The sequence below is a fragment of the Epinephelus moara genome, chromosome 6, assembly GCF_006386435.1.
Source record: "Epinephelus moara isolate mb chromosome 6, YSFRI_EMoa_1.0, whole genome shotgun sequence".
Lineage (NCBI taxonomy): Eukaryota > Metazoa > Chordata > Actinopteri > Perciformes > Serranidae > Epinephelus > Epinephelus moara.
The window spans coordinates 32,225,917-32,247,779 of NC_065511.1; the positions used below are offsets into that span (position 1 = coordinate 32,225,917).

At 45.7% G+C, this 21,863-nt stretch overlaps 1 protein-coding gene across 5 annotated transcripts; it reads left to right on the top strand.

The window, feature by feature from the left end:
* The first annotated feature begins 1,940 nt into the window (after positions 1–1,940).
* LOC126391605 (histone-lysine N-methyltransferase ASH1L-like) lies at positions 1,941–19,813 on the top strand. 5 transcript variants are annotated; one of them, XM_050046474.1, is made up of 14 exons: positions 1,943–2,340; positions 6,119–6,973; positions 7,848–11,970; positions 13,431–13,773; positions 13,948–14,121; positions 14,213–14,307; positions 14,390–14,463; positions 16,274–16,319; positions 16,425–16,465; positions 16,559–16,629; positions 16,727–16,902; positions 17,416–17,507; positions 17,616–17,758; positions 17,825–19,813. In XM_050046474.1, the coding sequence occupies exons 2-13, from the start codon at positions 6,320–6,322 to the stop codon at positions 17,742–17,744; spliced, it is 6,018 nt and encodes a 2,005-aa protein (XP_049902431.1). In that variant the 5' UTR covers positions 1,943–2,340; positions 6,119–6,319; the 3' UTR covers positions 17,745–17,758; positions 17,825–19,813. The 5 variants fall into 5 exon arrangements, 3 of the variants coding, with proteins under 3 accessions (XP_049902432.1, XP_049902431.1, XP_049902430.1); XM_050046473.1 differs by having other exon boundaries at positions 1,944–2,340; positions 17,843–19,813; XR_007570106.1 differs by lacking the exon at positions 17,825–19,813 and having other exon boundaries at positions 1,942–2,340; positions 16,727–16,911; positions 17,616–17,664.
* The last annotated feature ends 2,050 nt before the right edge of the window (positions 19,814–21,863 follow it).

Consider the following 21,863-nt stretch of genomic DNA (forward strand, 5'->3'; position numbering starts at 1 on the left):
TGAGTTTGTTATGTGCACTAAATGGGTATTTTGAGGTTACAGAGTTCAAGTTCAAGTTCTTTATTGTTGTCATGTACTCAACAGTAACAGAGAAGCAGTTGTTGACTATGGGAATCGTAGGCCTCTCAGGCTCTCTTCAATATCTGTAAATATATTAATATCATTCAAACATTTTCATATTGATTAAAAAGAAAATCACATAGGTAAAAACCAAATCTGAACCCAAGCCATGAAATAGTGCAAGGTAAAATATAGGGCTAAAATATAAACACAAAAAATATAAATATAGTGATATAAACAGGAGGAACACGGGGCAATAAGGGCTAAAAGCTAATATTTGTTACAGTGGGCTCATCTGGCCCTCCACAGGTGTAGATTTCGAGGGGCATACAGGGGATACGTCCCCCTCAATTTGTAAGACGTGCCCCCACTCCAGTAAAAACACAAAAGTAGCAGAGGACTTTTAATTAAATTCACACCATAAATTGATGCAAAAAAGCACAAGTTGATGTACAAACAATCACCAGAATGAAGGAAATAGTGTTTAATGCTCAAGATTTTCCGGCCAAGGACCCCGCAGACCGCCTGTTTCATGTGTCCCCAGGAATGTTGAAATGAAACCTGTATACATCCTTGCGACCCTCTATAGACCTATAAACAATAAAACAACAGTAATAGTGTTTCTCACTTCTTCAACTGGCAGATTATGAGACAATGGGGCCCTGGGCACAGATATGCAAAGAGCCCCACCACCTTTCCTACACAGAAACAAGACACAGATTTTGTGGTGGTTTTGTGTCTGTTTGTAGTCATTATATATATTTTTGTGGTTTTGTATTTCTTTAAGGTAATTTTGTGTGTTTTTTTGGTTGTATTGTGTCACTTCCTAGTCATGTTGTATTTGTTTTGTGTCTCTTTGCAGTTGTTTTGTAGTTATTGTGTTCCTCTTTGCAGTTCCTTTGCATTTCTCTGACATTTGACATTTTGCAAGTGAAGGCCAGGGGTCCCTCTTGAGGTCATTTTGTGTCATCTTTGGTTGTTTTATGTCTGTCTGTTTGTTTTGCCCCTTTTGTTAGTTATCTTGTGTCTCTTGGCAGATCCTTTGCATGCCTTTGTTTTCTTTTTGTGCCTCTTCCTGGTCAGTACGAGTTCATTTGAGTGGCATTTTGCAGGTGAAGGCCAGGGGGGGCCTTGACACTTTGGGCCCCTGGGCCTGTGCCTGGTAGGCCCCTTCAGTAATCCATCCATGGCTACTACTACTACTACTACTACTACTACATAACACAGTATATAACAAATAATAATAATAAACAATAATAGTCTGATAATAATGTTGTTTCTTAATATTATTAATTATTTTGTTACCATTATTACTTTATTATTTTACTAAACATGTATATAAACTGTATGTATATTAGAAATATGTTTGGTTGTGTACAGATTTTGTGTATTCCTGCTGCATGACTGTGGAAAAGCACTGCTTGTATTCTGGATCAATATTTCCTGTTTAACTGATTCATAATAAACAGCTCTCACATATTAACTTTTTAATAAGTGCTCAGCCCCAGCCTGCCCTTCTCTCCTCTCCCACTAGTGTAAACTGAATCCCCTATTACATTACGGCGACGCAACTTTTGAGCTGCTCCCCCAAATTCCTACCAGCAGCCTACTTTAGACAAGTCGTCGCCATTTTATTAAGCGTCTAAATAGCCCTCCCCAATCGCCTATTATGAACCGCAATGAGATCCTGTGCTGTGTTCGCCGTTTTATCTCCTCCTCTGGCCACATGAAAATGGCCACGCAATTGCATTCCCGCACATCCACCAACCCCTCTGCACTGTCACAGCCTGTAACCCCGCACACATCCACACACACACACACACACACACGCACACACACACACACATACGCACACACACGCTGCTGCAGCCCTTCAGCCCCGTCGTCCTGACACGTTAACAGCTCGTGTGAGCACAATCTGAGCCATTATTACTGGCGGGCGGCAGATGTAACTTTCCCCGAGAGAAGTGGAAAGCAAAAATAAGATCCAGTGTAACCAGTCCGCCACCTAGCTGCGGAGACGCGCCGACGAAGATCTGTCGACTAGTGTGATTATGAAAACACCCGCGCCAATGTTGTTGCACAGTAGGCTCTGCGCTCCGATGAGACTGAAACTCGGTTTTAGGAGGTGTTTTAACCTCCGCTGGCCTTAGTTATGTAATCAAAGCAACATCTAATGCACCAAAAAGCTCCGGATTGCTGTTGGTGCGAAGGGGCGAGCAGGACAGCAACACCTTAACCTCCTGCCTAAACGCAGTTGGCTCCGGGACGCGCTCTCGGGTAAGTAGCCTACGTAGCCTTATTACAGATTTTCATGGCAGTCTGTATTAATGTGTGCAGGCCTGTCATCATCAGCGAGCTCACACAGCACTGGAGGTTACTGGGGATTTTGTGCATCCGATTTGCGCTAATTTTATCCCTTGTTGCTGAGTATGTTTCCCCCCGTGTTCTCCGTGCACGGTGATATTTCTTATTTCAGTGTTGCTGACACCAGCAGAAGGGCTGGCAGAGGACAGATAGGAGAGAAAAAAGGTGGCTCGGGGACTAAGCCACATCACAAACACCACTAGCAAGCACATTTTTGATGCTACGTAGCAAGCCCACTTCCATGTTGAGTTTCTATTCGTGCGTGTTTTTTTCAGGGCGCTCAAATGCGCTTTATATTTCATTACGGAGATAGGAGTGACGACAACAACAACACGTGCATGTGTGTATCATTTGTAAGTGCGACAGCATCAGGCGGATAGTGATTTTCAGAGGTGCGCAAAGTCATTATGGAGAAGGAAGCCCCTGTTGACGTCCTCAGTAAACCAGTGATAGGTTGCTCCAGTGCGGTAACACCCCCACTGCCCATACTGTATCTACAGTAGCAACATCAGTCAACCTACGCAGCTGCGACCTGGGTACACAATGTACGACCAACACACTTGTAATACACTAACTAGGAGAAAGTGTGTGTGTGAGGAGGAGGGAGACTCACGTGAGAAACTTCCCCTGTATATGTGGAGTGGAGTGGAGGCTTCACGGCTCAGTGTTTTTTAAGATGCCATCACAGCAGCCCTAATTTCCAGCAGGGGCTTCTGTGCTGTTGTCAGGCAGATGATAATGGTGTTGTAGTTATTGATAATAACACCGTCATGGGATGGTGATGATAGCTGGAAATATGGTGGGCCATTATCATGATTTAATCGTCGCCTCAGCGCTGCTGAGGAACCCACACTGACTGCAGTGTCAAGTCCACCCATCATCCTGTCACTGGAAATAGCTTCTGGTCTAATGTTGGAATAATTTTGAGTTATGTGTGAGAGGTATAGCTCTGGAGAGTATAAAAAGCTATTAGTATGCACTTTGACTGATGTTGAATGGGCTTGCCCTTTTAAGTTTGAAAACCTGCCACTCTTATTCTCTTCTTATAGTAACTCTGCACAACAGGATTGAAAGTCATATCATCAGAGGCTTGGGCTCGAGTCACATGACTTGGACTCCAGTCACAAATTAGATGACTTTAGAAGCTAGCCAAAACCAAAAAAGACTTGCAACTGGACTTGGACGTCAACACCAATGACTCATGACTTCACTTGGACTTGAGCCTTTCGACTTGATACCTTCCTACAAAATATGATATTTCAAAAAGGTGCCATGGATATATCAATTTCCCTTAATTTCCTTAATAAACTAAAGCTATTGATTCCCAGCATGTCGACACTTACGATCCATTTTGTTTGAGCCAATCCGATAGCATTCAGTCGAGTTGCACCCATTAAAAACTAGCATTATGCTGCGTTCCATTTCCCTTAGAAGATGGAGGTCTAGAAATGACGTCACACCCAAGCTGATCGTACTCCAGCACAACAAGTTGGAAAACCAAGATGTTAAAGCAATACCAAATAATGAGAAGGCATAACGCTGTGCTTTGCGCATACAAACACCGTAGCAACAGATAGAAGTTGGACGTTACTGGGTGTAGGGCTGTTTTAATGAGACACAAACATGACAGCAGTGCTAGTAAACAGTATGTTACTACAGCTTTCACTACTGTTGATGCACGGAGCAGCCATATTGGATTTTGAGGTTGGGGTTGGTGAGGTTCTTCCGACCTCCTGAGCTGGGAATCCGACTTCAGGGGGCATTCCAGTTGAAATTTCTGACTGGTTACTAGGAACTTTCGACTTCCTAGTACAAATAGAACGCAGCATCATAAGCGCCAGTTGAGAAAAATGATACCAAAGGTAATCTTGTTTGCTTGATGGCCAACAATAAAACAAATGGCAGTATGCAAAACCTGCGGGTAAACAACTTCCAACAAACTTGTTTTAATAAATAAATACAAATTTTAAAAAGCATTCATAATTTTGGCAAACGAATATGTTATTACCCTGCTGTTAAAATTATATTACATTTGGTGAGGAGCGCATTATGACTTGTTTAGGACTCGAAACCCAAAGTTTAGGACTTGGGACTTGACCTTGAACTTGTCGGTCCTGACTTGGGACTTCAGTGCAAAAGCCTGAGACTCAGTTGTGACTTGCAAAACAATGAACTGGTCCCACCTCTGCCTGAGACTCGACCTTCCCCTCTTCTTCACACAGGTCAGGCCTTTGGAGCAGAGGTCATGATAAAAGCGGCTGCAGTTGTTTGAGAGGACCACTGTCCATCCCTATGCTCATTTTATTTGATTATAAGGAGGTTTGGCCTTGCTTTCCAAAACTGTTACATAACAGCAGTTACTGGAACAGATGTTGATTTGAGCTCCGTATGATTCAAGGAAAAGAGTTTGGGTGTGGAGGGACCGAGAGGCAGGAGAGATAGCCCACTGAGCTCTTAAATAAAAACATTATCTGAGATGCTCTTGTGAGTCTAAGGGGGCAGTTCAGTGCGTTGAGAGACAGATGAGCTATTTCATAAGAGGCTCTCAGGAGAGGAGCTGCAAGAATGCTTGGCAGGGTGTGTTTTATTAGAAAATGGATGAGCGTCTCTCTTAATGAGAGAGAGAGTATAATGAAGGAAGCGTGACAGAAGATGCTGCTTCCCCTCGATATGTTAAAAACTGGGCTGAGAGCAGTGCGAGTGAGCGAGAGTGAAAGTTTTTTTTTTTCTGCCGAGGAGAATGTTATTTTAGGGTGTGTTACTTGCTGTAATGTCACATTAAAAGTCAATTTACAATGGGGTCAATGAAAAGCTTACTTGACTTAGAGGAAGCAATGGGAGGAGGAATTTGCACTCCTTTCCAAAAATAAGTTTTACCCTTTCCTACGGATTTTTGTTACCACTACTGAAAGGGGAGGAGGGGAATGGTCGGACTGTGAATGGAGGGATTTAGGTTGGAGAGGAGGAAAAGAACGAAGTGGAGGAGGAAATATGGTTCTGATTAACATGGATACAGTGTATGAGTTGACCATTTTACTGTGTGGTCTACAGAGAGAGGGAGAGAGGGAGTGGATGGGACTAATAGAGAATGCATGCAAAAGCTTTCTGCCAAACATGAAAAGGGGAGTTTCGGAGAGAAAAGAAAGTACAGCAGAGGGAAGGGTGGGAGGAGAAGTGCTTGTGGGAGTAGCTGAGAACAGAAGGCGCAAAGACAGTGGGGAGAGAAGGGGAGGAGACTGGATCAAGTGTTTGAATTAGTCAGGAGCTGATTGATTGATATATTGATCCGGGGAGAGGAGGCAGAGTGAGGATTAGAGCAAAAGTAAAAGTGTAGAGGTTTAGGGAGCCGTCTTTCACAGCTGCCGTTATTTACAGATTGTAGCGAAAACCAGCTGAGGCTGTTTTTTTGAAGAATGTGAGTAGGTCTTTCTTCCAGTTAGTGCCGACATTCTGGGAATCGGTGGCGCTGATTGGCCCCCTGGGTTTTCTGTATGATGAGATCATCTCTGTGGACACAGACTTTAGCACCTCTCCACAGCTGCCTAGAAGACGGGGACTTTCCCCTCAATTCCTGTACGGCTGCTACTCAGCATCTGAGCTCACTGAAATGACTAATCACTGGCCTCTCTATCTTTCTGTCTGTCTTTTCTTCCCTTCTCTCTCTCTCTGCCTCAAACTTACTCCATCTCAGTTCAAGCCCAAAAGGACAAGAGAGACCTTCCTTCGCTGGATGAAGGAGCCCAGCTGTGATTGGACTATTACAGGATATTCTTTTGGAGATCTCCTGACCTACACCTGCTTTCTGCTTTTTGCCCTTGACCTCAACACCCCCATTTAAAAGTGTTATACTGGAAACCCCACAGCATCCCGCCTCTCCCCCCTGACTTCTCTGATGGACCAGAGAGTGAAGGGGGGAACCCCTCCAACCACAACTCTGGACCCCACCTCTGCATCCGAAGACTCTGAAGTGGCAGAGAAAAAGAGGAGGGGTGAGGGGGAGAATGGAGATGTAGGGGAAAAGGAGGAGGAGAAAAGAGGAGCAGGGAAGAAGAGAGAGGGAGATAAGGGGGCAGTGCTGGAGCTGCTCATCGAGGGGCGCTGTGGAAGCGCAGGGCAGCAGCAGCTTCAGATCTCTGGCAGGGAGACCAGCTGCCCCGAGGGGAATGTGCGACTCCGAATTGGACTCCAGGCCAAGCGCACCAAGAAACCACCCAAGATCTTGGAGAGCTACGTCTGCAAGCCCACCATCAGGACCTATCAGAGACAAGGCAGGGGGGGACTGGTAAAGGGGGATGGAGACGGAGGACCGCAGAACAAAACCAGCTCTGCTCCAGTCGAGGCAACCAGAGATCAACGCTCAGGCTTGGATGCTGTCCAGACCACATCCAAACTAACTGCATCTGCTGCCTCACCACCACTTGCATCGTCATCATCATCATCATCATCATCTTCGCAGCCAGTGTCGTCATCATCAACATTTACCACAGCTTCCACGACAGCCTCAGTCCCTGCCATTACCAGCCAAGGGACCAAGTCAGCCAAACAGGTAAGTTAGAGTGCACACACACAGATTAACTCATGTCAGCTGCCAGTATTAAATCTGCAAGCCTATAATGGAAAAACTAAGTGTTACAGTGACTGAAGGTGTGCACACATGTGCTGTAGCTCTGCTTTGTTGCTCATCTTGCAGTTAACAGCCAGACATACTTATATGGTGCAAAATCCCTCAGCTTTGTGCTCAGTTGTAATAAGGTCAAATAAGCCATTGTCTCAATACTGAAACCTAAGCAGCCCATTTAAATAAACAGACCTATAAATAGGACAACAGCACGGCAACCACTTGGAGCTATTACAGACATTGGTCCATCAGTCCCTATGACAATCACCCAAGGGAAAGCTTATTGCTTTAGCTGCACAAACGCCACTCAAGCTGCAGCATACCAAAATTACAGGACAAGTACGAAATGTCAAGCCTTCTCATCTGTATTAGTGGCAATTTATAGCTACCAATAGCGCAGCTTTCTCTCTCTCTTTCTGTCTCTGCTTGGCTCTCTATATCTGTCCCTCTCTTCTATTTTTACATCCCCTCTTTCCTCTACCTGCTCTCATTTATCTTTCACTCCCCCTCTGTCCCTGTCCCACTCCCTTCCTCTCTGTTTCTCTGCCTTTGTATTTCTCCTTTCTGTGTCAACCCCATTCCTGTTTCCATCACCTCACTCTCTCCTTCTCTTCAGTATGCCCTCTTTTCTCTGCCTGATTAAGTCATTTTGTCCTCACTCTCTCTTTTAATGGGCGGACAAAAACAAAAGAATTTGAGTTGTTGTCTCTTCCCCATTGTCCTTCGTTGTTGTCAACAGCAAACTAATGGATGTCACAGCCATTGTTGTCTATGACAGAGATTCCCTGTTTGCACTCCCCAGGTTCCTATCAAACTGGCCGATAAGACAGAGGTGAATTCAAATGGCTCATCAGAGAGAGTGAAGAAAGAGAAGCCTCCTAGTGTCAATGGCCAGCCTGTCTCTGCAGGACACAAACCCTGCTCGCCCACAACAGACCAGACAGCTTCAACTACCCCTTCTGCTGCGTGCATCCAAGCCCCGTCTGCATCGGACACCAGGAACGAAGGCAAGACCTCCAAGAAACATAATGGTTTGGTGCAAACAACAAAACAGAAGGGACTGTCCAATGGGAAAGGCTCCGGCGACATCCTTGGCACTTCCACCGCGTCGAAAAGCAAAGCTGGAAAACACAGCACTTCCTCCTCTGCTTCCTCCATGGACTCCTCTACAAGACCTCCAGCCTCCACCAGCTCTCATAAAGAACAGTCCATTAAGAGTAAGCCAGATTCTCCTTCCTCTCCTTCAGTCAACTCTAAACCACAGTCCTCCCCCACTGTGGATGTCTCCTCTGCCCAATCCCAAGATCAGGATCCCTCTTTAGAGAAAAAGAAAGACAGAGAGAGGAAAGCAAAAAAGGAGAAACGGAAAGACAAAAAATCAAAGCGAGACAGATTGGAGGCCGAAAGAGCAAAGAGTGAGGGCAGAAAGGAGGAAGGCAAGAAGAAGAAAAAGGAGAAAGGGAAGGATGGGAAATCAAGGCATGGAAAAGAAAAGGATGAAAGACATAGGACTGATGATACATGGAGGGATGAACTAAAGATTGAAAGAGGAAAGGCTGAGACAAAGAGGGACAAGCTTAGCCCAGACAGACAAAAAACAGAGGATAATAAATGTGGTGAGACAGCTGATGGTGGTAAACTGGATAAAACCTGTAAAGTAGTGAATCCAGGCAGAGCAGATGAGATAGAAAAGACGGATGACAGTTGCAAGCCAGTTAAACAAGCTGAGCCAGCAACAGGTGACACCAGTAAATCAAAAGAACAAGACGTCTCAAGACATTCAACTGTGCCTCCAAGCCACCCCTCTTCTTCTGCTCCTCCCTTCCTGCCCACTCCCTCTGCCCGTGCCCCCGTCTCTCCCCCTTCTTCCCCCCAAGAGCAGGACAGCCGCCCGCTCAAGAAACGTAAAGCCAGACGGCCCAGCTGGACCAAGCTGGTGCACCGGGCTCAGAGGGCGGAAAATCAGGAAGCCCCTTCAGATTCCCAACATAATCCTTTACTAAGTTTCCCCCAGAACCCCAAGACATCCCTTCCTGCCAAGGCCACTATCCAGCAGACTGATGAGTCACACCCAGCTCCGTCTAGCTCCTTAACCAGCAGCTCCTCCCCTCTCTCTGCTGCAACCAAACCTCCATCCCCAAAGCAGAGTCACCCCACATCAGACTCTAGCCCCCCTGCTTCCAGATGCCCCCTAACCCCTGCCCGAAAAAGGGGCCGCCCTAAATCCCACAGCTCTAGCTTAGATGAACCTCCCCCTAGACTTTCTCCAAGCGCTGTCCCAACTGAGGTGCCTCTTCTGGGGTGTGACGGAGTTCAGAAAGCCCCTGTGCTGGAGCCAAGTCCCAAACTGCAGTGTGCTGCTCAGTCTAAATCCAGCCCCAAGAAGCGTGGCCGTCCTCCCAAACGACCCCTCCCCGAGGACCAGAGTGGAGATGCACTGAATCGCACTGACAGGGGTAAAGATTTTCATCCTCCTGAGAAGGGGAACCGGCAGCTAAAGATCAGGAGGCTGATTAACGAGATGAAGAAAAGAAAGAAGAGGAGACTTCACAAGGTAATGCTGTCGGGGTATGTGGGAAAGGAGGGAAGGGAAGGCCAGGCAGCAGATGGTGAGACCTCTCTAAGAATGTGTAAATCGATAGAGGCTACAACAGTACACACACTCTCAGCTCTGTCCTCCTCCTTTGGGAGTAAACTGGGCCCTCAGATCAATGTGAGCAAGAGAGGGACCATCTACATGGGCAAGAGGCGAGGACGCAAGCCTAAAGCCCAAACAGCTAATTCCAACTCCCAGAGCGCCACTCAGTCGTCGCTGTTTACCAATCCCTCTGAAACATCTCTCTTCTCATCTAACCAACCCCAGCCTCCTCCCTCCCACCCATTTCCCTCCCCATCTCTCACCCACTCCAGTGGGGCCCAGAGCCCCTATAGTGAAGGCAGCCTCACAGAGCCAACATCCTCCCTACTTTTTCCTCATACCTTCTCCCTCCCTTCCCCATCATCCTCCTGTACCTCCCCTCGTCCTCCCTCCTCCTCATCCCTCTCTCCCTTTGTGAAGAAGAGTTGTCCATGCCAGGGAAGGCATCACTTCCCCTTTCACCAGTCTTCATGTAAGCTCTCCTGTCCCACCCCACCGCTGCATCACACACCCGGCTCTCCTGGCCATCTGAAAGAGGCCACTCCCTCCCCCAGGAGTGAGTCACACAGCGAGGAGACGCTGCCTAGCGATAGTGGGATTGGAACGGATAACAACAGTGTTTCCGAACGAGCGGAGATGAGGGGAGTTCGAGGCATGCTCAGGTTGGGTCAGGGTTCAGGAGTGACTCTGGGGAGTCAAAGGCACCCCTCCTCTCTTGTGGACCGTCCCTCTCCTGTCTCTTCACCCCTCTCTCTCATGCCCAGACACACAAACCCCATCGGCAACTCTACTTCTGCGGAGCGGCACAGAGAAAGACACAGGCACAGGCGAAGGGATTACGACTGTTCCTCCTCCTGCACTTGCATGTGCCCATGCCCCTGCCCAGGACACAACAAGTGCACTCAATCGGACTATTACTCTTGCCTTGGGCACAATGCACTGAAGAGACAGAAAAATAAGCATAAGAAGAAGCACCAGCAGCTGCACATGCAGGATCCAGAGTTTCTGGCTGAGCTAGAGGATCTGATTGGTCAGTTTAGTGAGGTCCATATCGGACGGCGAAGCTGGGCCAGGACGGGGCTTGGACAGGGCTTTGATGGGAGTGGGAATGCTGCTGGAGGAAGGCGTCATCACTCCTCCTCCCATTCTCTCCGCTCCAACATCTTCAGGATCAATCTGAATGGCTTCTACTCTCCTCACCCTTCATCTTACTCTGCTAATCCCTCCTTCTCCCCCCAACCTTTCTACCCCTGCCAGCCTGTGCATTGCAACAGGAAGCCAGACCGCAGGCAATGTGGTTGCCCGTCAAAGTTCCAGGAGACCATCGAAAACATGGGCTTTTACAGCAGCTATCCCCCGGCCACGACACTTTACCACCACCTCCCTAGCTCCTACCCGCTTCCCTCTCCACACCAGTATGCACCCCATCAGCCCCATCATGCCCACTTCCTCCTCAACCCCGCCCGATTCCACAGGCGGAGGAGCAGGTTGCTGAGGGAGGGAGCTTTGGGGGGAGAGGTCGATGGAGATATAGGAGGAGGCAGTGGAGGAGGCCCACACCTCAGCTCAGGGTTCACGTCTGGCCTCTCCTGTGGCTGTGGGAGGAGCGAACACAAACACAAGCATAAACACCGTCACAGGCACTGCGAGCGGGACTTGGATGACGAGGAGGAGTTACACGAGGATGAGGAGGAAGACGGAATGGAGAGGGAGGGGTTGGCCAGTTCAAAGCCAAGGTCAGGGTTCATTTTGGGGCAAGGAGAAGGAGGAAGGAAAGGGGCAAGAGGAATGGGGAGTATGCTGTCTAAAGAATCATCTTGGTTATGTGAGAATGGAAGTGATTCCTTCTCCTCTGCTGCTGCTGCTGCCACATCATCGTCATCTTCAGCAGAGAGGTACAAACATACATCTCTCACCTCCCTGGGGCTGGGCTCCTCTCACCTGTCTTCATTTGGAGGAAGCTGGGGCGGCCTGGGCCAGAGCTGGTCAAAATTCGGGGGCCTGGGAGGCACAGGATTTGGAAATTCAACTCCCAGCTGGAGAGGCTTCACTGGGGAGCAGCACACAGGCAGGCAGATTGCATCAGACGGAGAGGACGAAGACGGCGAGGACGACTCGCACCTGTACAGAACGTCCCCGTCTCCGACACACACCAACCTGTTCACATCCGCTGCCATGGCAACAGGGGGGAGGGGTCTGAGGAGTGGATTGGCTGGTAGGAATCCAGGAAGTGGAGACAGGTCATGGAGGAGAGATGAGCCAGCGTGGACCGAGAGGAGGGAAGCAGGTGAGGACACATGAATGGTTTGATCAGTGAATGTGTGAATGAATAGAGCGCTGTGCTTCTGTCTGATGTCTCAGTATGAGGTCATGTTAGCATTAGTGCTAAAGCTGGTACAAATACTGCAATGGTAGTATTTCTCTGGCTGGAAACTGGGCCGATGAATGCTGCTAAAAGCTCCATTGCTTCTTGAGTTGTGTGAATGCACAGTTGAATTCTGTTACTGGCAGAAAATATGCATAACTAGAACCCTGACAGTAATTTAGGTTATATGGAAAATCTAACATCAACTGTGCTTATCATTGAAATACAACAACAGCACCTAAAACATGACAGCCAGCTGAGTGAATAGGTTTTATGCCAAGAGGCTCTTTTCACTTGCACAGTATGACAGATTTTTATATTTGCCCAATGTGGAGATGAGATTGTGGCACCAATAGTTTGCCCAGTATAGTGACAGCATTGCTTTTTCTCAGGTGTTGTTGAGCCACACATCAAAGCCTGGAGGGTGTTTGAGAGGAAATCAGACTCCGTTCTTTTTATAGCCAATTTCAGACTCCTTCTCTGCTGTGCAGGGGACGTGCCTCACACACACATAAACACAACCACTCAGCAACCACTCTCTGTCGGAATTTTTAAAAAGTGTTATAGCAGGAGGGCAGCATCTTGATGGGAATCTTCCAGAAAATCTTTTAAATCTTCCCCGGCCTGCAGCGAACCACACGCTGTTGCAGCCCGGGGCTACCCAGTGAACACAGTCATTAGTTAACCACCAGATTGGCTATTTAAAGCCTGGCCTATCCCTCACTGCTGGCCAACAGGGCCTATTTGACTTGGAAAAATCCAATAAGGAAAGAGTGGTCAGTCTTGTCAGGGACTGTGGAAAATGGAACAAAAAGATAGATGACCTCAGGAGCGATTGATGAAGGAACAGCACGGAGGTCAGAATGGGGGCAAAGAGAGCCTGTGAAGGGAAAATGTTGTTTTTGAGAGAAGTGGAATACATTTGACATCAGTTCATCATCTAACTAAACACACATGTGTTTTGCAGTGCAGCACGCTAGCACGGGCACACTCATGCACATATTTTCTCCCTTTCTGTATCTACTCAGCCTTTTGAGCTTGTGTTCCACATTAGCTGAATGTGCAAAAACAGTTTTTTGTGCATACGTGTGCATGTTCATATTTCACATTCTGCACAGTGTCAGTTCTTGTGTTTTTTTGTGGCTGCATATGTGTGTACATAAATTACTTGTTAATGCATTTCCCAGAAGTGAACTGGTCAGAGGAAATGTTGTGACTCACCTAATCGGTGTCCCATCCGCATGACTCAGCCTAGACTGGCCTCACCTCACACCTCCTGCTGGCTCAATCACTGATCCACATCTGTCTCATTTCCTCTCTGCCACTTACACCCCTCCTCTGCCTCAACCCCTCCCTCCCTCTTTCCATTTCAACGACTGCAGGTTTACAAGGTGACTCAAGAAGCCGGGGGCAGCAGAAAAGTGTGCCAACGCCAGACGGTGTGGCGGGGAAAAACAAAAGAAGGCCAGGGCGGCCCAGAAAGCACCCACTGCCCTCCACTGCATCCTCCCCCACGCACTCATCTGCAGCTCCCTCCATGTCATCACCCGACCTCTTGCCAGGACACAGCAGAGATGGGAGAGAACTGGGAGGGAGGAAAGACGAAAGAGGGCCAGAGAGAGATAAAGGAGGCGACTCGGTGCAGCAGGTGACGGAGCTGGAGCTGCAGGCCAAGAGGAAGAGAGGACGGAAGAGAAAACATGGTGACTCTCCTTGTCATCAGAGGTAAACACTCACAACTGTATTATGAGCTGGTTGACTTGAAAATTCAATACAACCACTCACTACTGCTATATTAACCCACTGTTTTCAGCACTGTGTGCTAAACCAGTGCCTTTTCTCTCTTTCTCTTTTTCCTCTCTATCATTCTATCTCTCTCTCTTCATGCTTTCCTTTTAGTGTTGCTGAGGACAAACCCGAGTGTGACACGCCCCCTGAGTGTTTTAGCCAACCAGATGTCGAGCAGGCTCCATCCCAACCAGTAACCATCCAAAGAGAGGAGAGAGCAGACGGTCCTCCCAGGAAGAAGTTTCTGAGGGCGGGTCTTTACTCTGATGATTACAAAACTACAGAGTGGGTTGACTGAAGTCATTAACAAACAACTGTAACTTTTGGGGTTTTTTTGTTACCAGGTTTTTATGTTTAAAATGTGTGTCTTTCTTAGCCCGCCCTCCCAAGTCCAGCAGCTGTGCAGAGAGAGTATGGAATACACACCAGGGGAGCATGAATACAGCCTTTTACCTGCTCCCATACACGTTGGTGAGTATTTCAGAACATTCAAACACTGCTGTAGTTTGTTGTAGCTGTGATAGCTCATCCAAACTCCCTTTGTGTCCTCCAGGGAAGTACCTTAGGCTGAAGCGGATTCATTTCCAGTTACCCTATGATGTTATGTGGCTGTGGCAGAACAATCAGGTACAGTAGAGCCCCATAACCATAGACTGTATATAAAGATGGTCAATGCATCTCCACTAAGCCCCCAGGAAAGCAGCTCAGCTTTGCCTCCAATTTTTCTCAGTGGCCTCTTGCAGTATTGCGGCAAGAAAATCACCTGCAGCTCAAAAGGCATTTTTCCCATAGACCACTATTATAAAAGAGTCGTCTGTAAAACTGTTGACAGGACACCTCGTACTGCAAACAAGGTCAATTATGGCTTTTTCTATTATGAATTTTTGATCCATTGAGGTTTTACATTTGTGAAACTTTCCTCAATGTAAAGTCTATGAGCCACGAGGTAACTCGTGGGCGGGGCCAGCAGGAGAAACACTACTGCGCATATTCAGTGTGCCAAATACCATGGACATAAACCTGGAAGCTAGAAACTTTTTATGACGTATGCGCAACGCAAGTAGTTCCACTTGACTCAATAGGCGCCATCTTTGGGTCTGGTATCTAATTCTTATTATACATTTATGGTCTCCACTTCCTCTCACTGTACAAAAATGAAGCCAAAGTATCCTGGATACATGTGCTGCCATCTTGCACTGGTGACATGATTTGAGACAGTCTGCACAGAAGCAATCAGGAAGTGGAGCCACGGCATCAAATAATGAACTCAACTCAGACTATTGAGAAAAAACCCATACCGGTGTCCCCATACCCTCAGTCCTCACCTACAGTCATGAGCTCTGGGTGGTGACCGAAAGAATGAGATCACGGCTCATGGATACAAGCAGCTGACATGAGTTTCCTCCGTGGGTGGCTGGGCTCAGCCTTAGAGATAGGGGGAGGAGCTCTGACATCCAGAGGGAGCTCAGAGTAGAGCCACTGGTCCTTCGCTTCGAAAGGGGTCAGTTGAGGTGGTTCGGGCATCTGATCAGGATGCCTCCTGGGTGCCTCCCGTTAGAGGTGTTCCAGACACGTCCCACTGGTAGGAGGCCCCGAGTTAGACCAAAGACACGCTGGAGGGATTACATATCTCATCTGGCCTGAAAGTATATCCGCATTAAAAGATTTACCTATAATGACAGAAACTATCTTTGGGAAAAATGTATTTGACTCCTCTAACATGGAGGGGGCGGGGTTTATGACCTATACTGCAGCCAGCCACTAGGGGGCAATTGAGATATTTTGGCTTCACTTTTGGGGAGTAGTCATACCTTCCATCTTTATATACAGTCATGTCCCCTAACACAGAATCAAGAATTAAAACATTCAAGCTGAAGCATCTTTGGATGTAGAGTTGTTCCTACACTGATACCAGTACTGGAAATGCCTCTGTACTGCCTAAAATGCTGGATTTGGTATCTGCGAGTATGCAAGTCTATGCATCGATTCGAAACCATAACATTTGTTAATTAAATATAAAGTAGTTTCACACAGCAGTTTACCTGGAAATCAATTTTTTGTTCTAATACAGTGGCCTACGCAAAGAGCTGCACTGTGTAGCGAATGGCTACTACTGTTTTAGAACACCGAAGAAGAATTGATTTCTGATAAATAGTGTAACGTTTGCTGTTAGCAATATATCAGCTATTTGGAACTGGAAAGTCCCACTAGTTTGGGGTTTAACCTGAGCCATGCCATACAACAATGAGTTATATTTTCACATACAAGGAACAGTATGGAATCAGCACTTGGCATCGGCGAATACGGAAGTTCAAGTATTGGAATCGGTATTGTGAAGGAAAAAATGGTATTGGAACATCTCTAGATAAAAGAGTATTACAAAGAGGTTTGTAGAGGGTCTTAATGTACATGTAATTCTCATGTTGTGTTGTCGCAGCTTCAAAAGCAGCCTGCTGTCCCCCTGAAGAGGAAGCGACGTTACTGTGAGTCGCCATTGTTGAACGTCTTATCTCCAGGTTTAGTTGATGGATCAGATCAATGCTCTCCGTCAGCGTCTAACTCTGTGTCTGTCTCTCTGTGTCACTCAGGCCGGATGAAGGAAAGGACTGTATCCTCTCATCAATCAGCGGTGAGTTCATGCAGCTTCACGTTGTTTCATTCCAGCGAAGAATGCAGCTTTAATAAGCGTAAAAACTTACACGCATTTCATTTCACTTCAAAGGAGGAGAGTGCTAGTGACATCACCAGCCTGTTTCCTCACCTCGACATGGAGCCTTTGACCGGCAGTGAGAGGTACGGAAACAACTCAGCGTGTCAAGATAAAGTACTTGAAGCTCTATTACTGAACTAATGTCAGCGAGCTAATGTTTCTCCCTGTGTGCCGGGCCAGGAGCTTTGTGGTGAAACACCACGTTTTCCTCGTAAGGAACTGGGAGCTCGTGCGAGACAGACAGATCCGACTGAGGATAGAGAGGGAGCGAGAGAGAGACGCAGAGGCAGAGGAGAGGGACTCACAACGCCCGTCCTGTGATGGAGCCAATGGGGACGACAGCCACATCAAGTCAGGTCCATGAAGCAAGTGTGTGTGTTAGTTTTTGTTTCTGTAGGTGTTCGTGTATGCATACGTGTATGTGGTCGAACTCTATACATTTTTATTTCGGCATCTGTATAGATTTCTTCTGGTGTCCCGTGTTGTGTCTTTTACTTTCTGTGTGCATGTATGTGTGCGTGTGTGTGCTCTGCTTACAGCCTGCCGTCCTCATATTTGGCTTGTCTCTCCATATCATACTCAGCAGCGCAAGCAAAGTGGTTTTCCAACCACAGAATTTCAGCCTGCAGAAATGTTTCCCCGTTTCTGTCATCCACCGCTGGTGTCCAAGAACCCAGCAGACATCAACTTTCCCCATTAGCAGTGAAACCACACAGTTTCCATCAAAGACTCCCTGACTGATTGCAGATAGGAATCAAGGGGGAACAAGGGCGTAATTACAGATATATCTGTAAAATGAATGCTGTTGTCTTAACCTCCTCCTGCGCCTTCACTAACATACAGAATACTGTTTGACCTCTGACCCTCAGATCAGCAAGTGGGGGTGGAGGTGACGGTTATCAGCAGTGACCCCCACCATCAGAGTCAGGACACCTCCAGCTCGCTCACTGCCAGCCCCTGTGTGAGTGAAGCTCCGCCCACGTACAAGAAAAAATCTTTTAAGAATTCAAATGCCCACAAGGATAAAAATCTGCTTTTGCAATTAGTTGTGCATACTTGTTCACCACAGCCCACCAAAACCCAGAACAGACATGAGGAGGAGGGAGAGGAAGAAAAACGAGGGGAGGAAGAAGTCTGCAGCAGAGAACAGAGGAGGAAACGGCTGAATGATTTACTTTCGACCCTGCAGCATTCATAAGCTAACAGAGAGAGGTGAGTAAGGCATCCGATAGAAAAGCAGGAGGGACACGGACAGTATATGCATTGTCTTGTTGATAGTATCTTCCCTTTACGTAGGTGGGACCACTCTGAGAGAGGGACCAGGCCCACCGTTGGACAGATGGACAGGAACTGATGTCACAACACTGCTATTAACAGTAGCAGTGCCACAGAGAACACGCGAGAAAAAGGAGGAGAGAGATGGAGAATCATAGCGGCTGAAAAAATGCAAGAAAGACATCTCACACACTGACAGATGAGTGTGGTGAACCTAGCGCTCTGAAGGGCATCACACCAAGGATGAAACCATGGCAACACATCTTTTGTCCAAGCGGCAAGAGATGAGAGAAACAGAGACAGACTGTCCTGGATGAAAGAAAGAAAGGAAAGAAACAGACCAGCTGAAATGAATTTGCACTAGTGCTGGATGATCAAGCACACTAAAGACTGTATGTATGAGTGGACACACTATAAACACACACACATACACTTTGATTGCTCTTACTTCGGCACCTTAACTGGGAAAGACGGACATTGGTCGGAGACTGAAAGTGGACATATATGGTACTCAGCATTTCGGCTCTGAAGTTTCCAAGAGACAAAGAGCTCAGGAGGTGCCCGGGGGAACAAAAATGTAGCCTGGGCCCTAAGTAGGTCAAAATTGAACCCTCATTTACTCGTTAAGCTTTCAAAGTCACATTGCACCTTTGGGAAATGACACAAGGAGAAGTGAACCAGTTGAAAGCTGTGGAGACAGTGGTAGGGTTTTTCTTCACTTTACCAAGACAGTGTCTGCTATGTACCAGTGAATAGGCAGGGGAGGGGGTGGGCTTAGTGATAGGAATTTTGGCATCGCTGCAAGAGAATTTCTAATGAGGTTTTAAGAAAGAAGTTATTTTTGAAAAAAAAAAAAAAAAAAGACAGCTTGAGCACTGTCTGCTAGAGAGATGGGCAAAATATATTCATGATAGGAATGTTTATTGTTGACTATTTTTCAGTATTGCTTCCTGGGGAAGGGAGGGAGAGGGGTAAAAAAGTGTTTTGTTTACTTCAGACTGCCTTTGAGAATGTTTTTTTGCTCCAGAGCATTGACAATCAGAATGTCCAAGGGGGGAAGAGAGGAGAGATTTGCCCCAAATGCTCTGTAGAAGTGCCATGTTGTCTTGTGTACGTACCTAAGCGAACTCATGCAGTCTTTAAAAGCAATATCTCCTATGATAAGGACTATATAAGGACTTCCTTTGTCATGTTTTTTTTTTCTAGTTGTGAATATTTGAGGATCGGAGGTCATTTTTCTGTACAGTTGCATAGTAGGTTGTTCTCATCCTAGGAGCATCGGGCTAATCCACCTAGTGGAAGTAACCATAAGTTTTAGTTTCATGTGAATGTACATAGAGAGAGAGAGAAAGACCTGTTTTCCTTCTATCAGCAGTAGCGTGTAAAATTAGTATTATACATGACAATACTATTGGGATTATACATACAACATAATAATCAAACCTTTCATTTTACTAACATGTTTTTAACAGGTTATACAGCTGACCAATATATCAGTCATTTGTCCTTAAAATTGACTATGATTGTATATTAGTTTTTTGTAGAATGACATGAGTTGTCTTTTTTTTTTTTTTTTTTTTTTTTTAGCTGAGCGTATGTTTTTTTTATTGGTCAGACAATCAGTGACAGTGAATTAGTTTTTCCAGTGTTAAATTTCTGCTCTCTTTCAGTAGTGTGGCTTCTAATAACAAGCCAAGAAAGTGCAATTTCTTTGACTGTTTACATACTGTATGTATATTTTTCCTCTTTCCTTTTTTAACTAAGAGCACTACATTATTGCCAGTGGATGATTAACTTTATAGCAAAGGTACACATAAAGAGTTATTTATCTAGTTTGCATGACATGTAACCTTTGCCTGTTGCCTCTGATAATGTGCATCTGAAAAACAAAACATCAAAAGCAGTTATAACTCAATGCCATAGAATGTCCGCTCAGACTTTTTGCCTCTGTAACCATGATAATAAAAGCATTTTATGTCTACTAGTACTAAACCCTGCAGACTCTTGGTGTATCAGTTGTAAGTATGGATGGGTTACTGAATGGGCACAGGCCCAGGTGGCACAGGCCCAGGTGGCCAAAGTGTCAGGGGCACCCCTGGACTTCACCTGCTGAATGTCACTCAACACGAACTGACCAGGAAGAGACACAAAAACAAAAGAGATGCAAAGGAACTGCAAAGAGACACAAAATAACTAACAAAAGGGGAACAACGACCAAAGATGACACAAAATGACCTCAAATAGACACAAAAGGACTACAAATAGAGGCAAATCAACCAAAAGACACAGAATTACCTAAAAGAAGACCTCAAAGAGACAAAACGACCAATGAAGACACAAAATGACCTCAAAGAGACATTAAAGATCTACAAAAAGGAAAAAAAATCACAAAAATGACACAAAACAACTAAAGGAGACACAACATAACTCCAAAAAGGGGAAAAACAACCAAAAAGGTACAAAATCACAACACAAAACCACCAAAGAAGACACAAAACGACCTCAAATAGACATAGAACAACTACAAAAAGGAACAAATCAACCATAAAGAGACACAAAGTGACTACAGGGAGACACACAATGACCCTAAGAGACACAAAATGACAAAAAGGGGCAAAACAATCCCCAAAAGAAACACAAAATGACTAAAAGAAGGGGCAAAACAACCAATAAGAGACACAAAATGACTACGAGGAGACACAAAATAACTACAAAAAGGAGCAAAACAACCAAAAAGAAACACAAAATGACTACTGGGAGACACAAAACAACCAACTACACATAAAATTACTTAAAAACATCAGAAAATGACATCAAAGAGACAGAAAAAATGACCAAAAAGACACAAACTTACCAAAAAAAACCCCACAAAATGATCTCAAAGAGACATGCAATGACCAAAGAAGACACAAAATGACCTCAAGAGACAAAAAAAAAAAAAACTACAAAAAGGAGCAAAACAACCAAAAAGAAACACAAAGACTACTGGGAGACACAAAACAACCGAATACACATCAAATTGCCTAAAAACATCACGAAATGACCTCAAAGAGACACAAAAATGACCAAAAAGACACAAAGTTACCTAACAAAAAAATCTCAATGATCTCAAAGAGACACACAATGACCAAAGAGGACACAAAATGGCCTCAAGAGACACAAAATAAATACAAAAAGGAGCAAAACAACCAAAAAGACACAAAATAACCTCAAAGAGACACAAATAAAACTACAAAAAAAGGCAAAACAACCCAAAAAACATCACAAAATGGCCTAAAAAAACACTAAATGATCTCAATGAGACACAAAATAACCTCAGAGAAGCAAAATAACTACAAAAAAGGCAAAACAACCTAAAAAACACAAAATGGCCACAAAAAAAAGACTTAAATTGCTACAACAAAAAAGAAGCCCAGTACTTCTATGTAGACGATGTGGTGAGGCCTTTTACGTATCTGTGCCCAGGGGGTCATTGTCTCATAATCTGCCCATGGCTGTAAGGCCTTCTTCTTGCTGTGTGTGTGTGTGTGTGTTTTGGGAGGTTACTGCAGCGATTTTAATCACCTCGAGCTAACAGTGCTATCTAGTGGTGTTAGATTGTATATCTCACACTGTGTTGTCCTCCATAATGACCCACAATGGAGGACGCTATCAAAGGAACACGGTTACAAGATGGGGGAGGGCTGCAGCTCACTCCGGAGATTTATTCTCCTCTTTACGCCCTTCACAAGATCCCAGGGCATCCTGGGATCTTTTGATCTGAACAAAGAGGTGATAGAAATCTCCTCCATGAACATAAAAGGGACGGAGTGTGTATCAGTAGTTTGGTATTTAGAGTGTTTTACCGAGTCTTTACTTCCTTTGCAATCCTTTGCAGGTAGTTTCCTGTCACATTTCAGATGATGATGAATAACAGGATGTGATTTATGCGACTATTTTCTCAGTGGGGTATCCCCTACTTTTTCCCCCACGATGGCTCAACATATAAACTCTGACTAACATGACTTTAAGAGCAAAAATACGACTCAAAGAGCGGCACAGG